Source organism: Chaetura pelagica, unplaced genomic scaffold (assembly GCF_000747805.2).
Source record: "Chaetura pelagica isolate M959 unplaced genomic scaffold, ChaPel_1.0 scaffold159, whole genome shotgun sequence".
NCBI lineage: Eukaryota > Metazoa > Chordata > Aves > Apodiformes > Apodidae > Chaetura > Chaetura pelagica.
In genome coordinates this window covers 1030303-1035172 of record NW_009954555.1, presented here as the reverse complement: position 1 = coordinate 1035172, position 4870 = coordinate 1030303, and the positions used below count along the sequence as shown (strand labels likewise).

Sequence of the window (4870 nt, the reverse complement as noted above, 5' to 3'; positions counted from 1 at the left end):
TTTCCCTAAGAAGTGATCTGCACACACTTTCCTGCAAGATAAAATGTATTTGTGCACCCAAATCCCACCAGTTTATTGAATCTTGGTCTTCTTTGCTGTTTATAAAGAATCAGCCACCCACACAGAGTGGCTGTGGCATGAGGGCATTTTTTGTTGTTTAAATTCAAGTACCTGTGCTTTGTGTCAGAACACTAAGTGACTAGACAGTTATCATGCAGTGTTGTTACAGTCTAACTGAGGCACTGAGGCAGCTACTGTCTGCAGTTGTGACTGTGTGTGGTGACTGTGCTGTCACTTCACCAGTGTAAACCATTTTAACACATTCAAAGCAGGGTTGTGAAGTGCATCCTGTGATGCCCACACACAGGTTTAAACGATCTAGTAGCCTTGACCTGAGATGCCCAAACTCTCTAGTTTCCAGTCGTTGCTCTGCAGCTCATACACAATCAGGCAGAATAAGGTGTCACTCACCTTTATCACCTGGATCTTTTCCATGTTCCGTGTGGCAGCCTCCCGTGTGTGAACCAGAACTGTGAAGGTACAGCCTGCAGGAGAAATGGTGGCTGCAGACCAGGGGACAGCCACCTGAGGATGGGACACTGCCTGTTGTCCCAAGTTGTGCCACGGCTTGAGGCTGTGGGGACACCTTACCTGGGGGGTTGTTGTCAAGCACAGCATCACACACGCTGATCTTCAGGATGAAGGCACGGAGCAGCTGCTCCACATGGGACAGCAGGGACTCAGAACTGTTGAGGAGACAGGGGTTGGTTTTGGCATGCTGGGGCATACTGGGGGCCTGGAACTGCTTCCAGAACCTCTACAGGGGCAGGTGTTGGATGCCAGGGGCCAGCAGTAATAGAAACCTTACCTTATGGAAAGAAGAGGCGGCTGGGTGATCTCAAAGACGAATCTCTCCACAGGGTGGTGCTCTTTATCTAGGATTACAACTACGACTTTCTCCACATCGTTCTGCAACAGAGACAGAAAAATCCCTCCCTTAAAACAAGCTGTCTTCTGCCCCCAGTGTGCTTCACACACGTCTGATGAAGTGGGAGTGTGCTTCTGTGTTGTGGCTCACAGCACTGGCAGCGATGCAAAGCTTGAGCACTGCCAGATCATTCTTACTGATCAGAAAAATGCTTTTGCAGAGACATTTGTTGCTGGGTGTTAAACTGACAGTTCATGGCTCAGGCTGAGGGAGAAGAAGTGCACTGAGCAGCACCTTTCTCTGGATACTGTTTTGGAGCCAAGGGGGGAAGGCACAGCCATCTCGTTGCTTCACTCAGGAATGCACAATGATGAGGGGGTTCGGATATGCTCAGCCTGTTGGCAAAAGAGCAGCTTTGTGCTACTGCAATGTAAAACTGACCTGCTTCCATTCCCTAAATGTGCTTTAGGTTTGTTTGTAAAGAGCAGAGAATTCAAAACCTGCCAGCAGCCTGAAACATTTCATGTGGTCACACCTTCTTCTTACAAAGCCTAGAATTCAAACCTACCTCTGCTTGCTGGATCACAGTAAAGCACTCAAGACTATTCTGCCAGATTAGGTGCTTAAATGTATTCCAGACCAGAATGTTAACATGTAAGTAAGTGAAAATATATAGATGTATCGCCCCTGTTCATGTATCAATTGGCAACTAAATGCCAGTGATCAGCTGGCAAGGCCTTAACTGCAAGGAAAGGTTATGGATGCAGTTTTAATTTTTGTTAATAACTTTATCAGCTGGGGAATTGTATCTGGTGAATTTGTAAGGAGATTTTGTAACAAAGACAGTGTTTGTTCTCTTTCTATCAACCACCTCCAGTCCCTGATCTGATCTCACCTTCTCCAGCAGTGGCTTCACACAGTGCAGGGTGTCCTGGATGTACTGGTTCAGCTCTGGGTGGCAGGACATCTGCAGCAACAGAGGGAACAGTCAGAGGGTGTTCTGGTGTCAACCAGCAACACTGCAGGGACAGATGTCAACAGAAGCACCCTGTGTGACAAGGCACTTGAGTCGTGCTTCAAAGAGCATTTTTCACCCCTAAATTGTCAATTCAAACGAGTAATTCTTTCATAGAAGGGTTAATTAGCTGAGGCTGATCACTACCCAACACAGCTGTAGTATATTGGGAATATAGACCCACAATAGCATATTGGGAATAGTATATTCCAACCATTTCTACTTCCCAGGAAGCATGCTTTCATGTTACCTTACTGCACATGGCCGGGGAAGCCTTCTACTACTGTTGTCCATGATCTGCTTGTTCCATGGGCACTGCTGTGTCCTCAGCTACAGGCCTGTTTTCCCTTTTGGCAGGAACTAAGTTCTCTTCAAAAATGAGTTTGCACATTAAAACAAACTCTGGAAATTACTTAGTTTGTTCTGCTGAGTGTTGACTGATCCCTGCTATTTTGCTTGTCCATGTGGCTGTCAGCTTCCAGGAAAATCTCCTACCTGGACAGGTACATTGTATTTTTTCCTCTTCTGAAAGATCCCAATAGGGTAAACTTCTCTGACATACAAGATAAGGTGAACAGCCACTTCCAGAAATTCTGAAAGAACATCTGCAACAACTGAAAAGCAAAAGTAAAGGATGCTGAAGGAGGGAGGGGAGAAGCATGCAGAGCAAGACCAGCTACTCGTAGGCACTTCTTGTTTCAGGTATTTTGCCTTCCCCAGCCAGCCCTGCAAGCACAGCACGTGGCAGCTCAGCAAAACACTCACCTTGCCCGAAGTTAAGGTCCTGCCGTGTGAGAGTGGTCATCCTTCCCAGAGCCTGGAAGCAATCACACAAAGAATGTTTATCCTCTGGCTCCTAGATCATTAACACATTCAGCTCACAGAGCCCTCCACTTCCCTGGTGCCTCTGGGCTCAGACCCACCACCCTGTGCTCAGCTACCAGCACTGGACACTGGCCTGACCCCCATGAGGGGCTTCAGGTCCTTCCATAACCAACAGGGCCTCAGGAACCACCAGGACTGCAGAACCTGCAGGCAGCATCAGCACAGAGCTGTGCCTCACAGACTGATACATTCTTTATAATTTAATTCCTGCTTTTCTAACAGTTTTATTTTATTTTATTTTTTACAAGTGAAAATCTGTCCAGTTCACAGTTTGTCCCCCTCTCTCCCTTTCTGAACCATTTTGCTAGGACTGGAGAAGAACTGCTGAGTTTTATGGGTTTATTCTCACAACATGAATTCTTGCTTGTCCATGGATCTGCATCTCCCATGGACACCACACAAGACAGGTACTCAGCTTTAGTATCTTTCTAGTCCCAAGGAAACCAAACCCTGCGCAGCTACATAATTATGATGGAATTTGTCACACAATCACAGGGTATCTCCAGTTGGGAAGGACCCACAGGGAGTCCAACTCCCTGCTCCTCACAGGAATATCTATAACTAAACCATGTGACCTCAGAGCATCATCCAGATGCTCCTGGAACCCTGGCAGGGTTGGTGCTGTGACCACCTCCCTGAGGAGTCTGAAATCTGTGACAACTATCAAGGGCAGCACATTATTGTCCCCAAACTGAATACCATGTGCCAACCACCAACCAGCAGACACCAGGGCTCCACTTCCCAACAGCTCTCCTCATGTAGTGGAGTCCCTGCCTTCCATGTTTTAAGCCACAAGGTACATCATTTTCTCTTACATTATCTCATCCCCACTCTGCACACATGCAAACTAACCACTAATTGCAGCACTGCTGTTTATGAACTGTGTGTGTCTTTAAATGCCTCCAGCAGTAACTCAGGTGTCTCACACAGACCTGATAAACCACAGACAATCACTTGTTTAGCCACTGATTTTCAAGCTGCTTCAGCTGCAACAAACCACGTTTTTCAGCCCTACAAATCATTACTTCAGCCTTCACAAAAAAGGGAGCTACTCTCCTCTCCCTTCTTAAATCAGAATCTCACCATTGGATACAAAGACTTCCTGGAATATTTAGTGATCTGTTGCAATATATAAAATTAAGATGCTTAAGCATCTCTCTAGAGAGAATCTCAAATCTGTACAAAAGATCTGTATCAGAGCAGTATAAAAGGATCAGTGTTTTTAGAGGTTTAGGTTCACATCCTCTCCTAAACATCACCCCTTCTTAAACATGGGCCCCAGTGAGGCAACAGCACCCCAAGAGATCCCCCCTTCACTGCAGCCACGAGGTTAGGCCTAATAATCACATCAGCTTAAGGTTTTGGGATAACTGATGGGAGCAATGCTGCACTTAATGGCCTTTCCATACACTCACTGGAATTTGCTGTGCTCCATGTACGAGGTCAGCTCCCAGGAAAACTCATCCCACCTGCCCAGCATCCCAGAGAGCACTGAGAGAGCTGGGGGAGCCGTGGGAAAGGAGCAGGCAGCAGGAAGATGAAAGCCTGTGCTTCCTGCGTGGGGCTTGGGAAAAAATGTCAGGGAATAGGGAAGCAAAGGAAGCAGGGATATCATGTAATTTACAATCAATCATCTTCCAGCTGCCCATGTCTCCTACCCAGGCTTCCCAGACAGCCCGAACAGCCCAGGCCTCCTGCCCCAGCCTGTGCTTGGGAGGAGAGCGATGAGGATCCCGGAAGGATCCCGGGACGCTCCCGCCCCGCGGCTGCCGTAAGGACCGGACCCACCTACGGACAGAGCGCGGCTCCCGGGGCACAGCTGGGTACCGGGGTGCCCTGGTCCCGCTCCTCAGCGCACAAGCCCTGCCCTGATCAAGGTGTTCCTGCCCTGATCCCGGTGTTTCCGCCCTGATCCCGGCGCTCCTGCCCCGATCCCGGTGTCCCTGCCCTGATCCCGGTGTCCCTGCCTTGATCCCGGTGCTCCTGCCCCGATCCCGGTGCTCCTGCCCCGATCCCGGGGCCCGTGCCCCGACCCCGGGGGA

At 48.7% G+C, this 4870-nt stretch overlaps 1 protein-coding gene across 1 annotated transcript in view; it reads right to left on the bottom strand.

Annotated features, from left to right (window-relative positions):
• Window positions 1–2761, bottom strand: part of MAD2L2 (MAD2 mitotic arrest deficient-like 2 (yeast)) — a 4055-nt gene extending 1294 nt beyond the window's left edge. The window contains exons 1-6 of the mRNA XM_010005131.1: window positions 2709–2761; window positions 2439–2557; window positions 1824–1895; window positions 869–969; window positions 652–746; window positions 472–545 (exon numbers count right to left, since the gene is read on the bottom strand). Coding sequence (XP_010003433.1) covers window positions 472–545; window positions 652–746; window positions 869–969; window positions 1824–1895; window positions 2439–2557; window positions 2709–2748 — 501 coding nt within the window. The 5' untranslated portion in view covers window positions 2749–2761. The remainder of the gene's footprint in view (window positions 1–471; window positions 546–651; window positions 747–868; window positions 970–1823; window positions 1896–2438; window positions 2558–2708) is intronic.
• Window positions 2762–4870: the final 2109 nt, after the last annotated feature.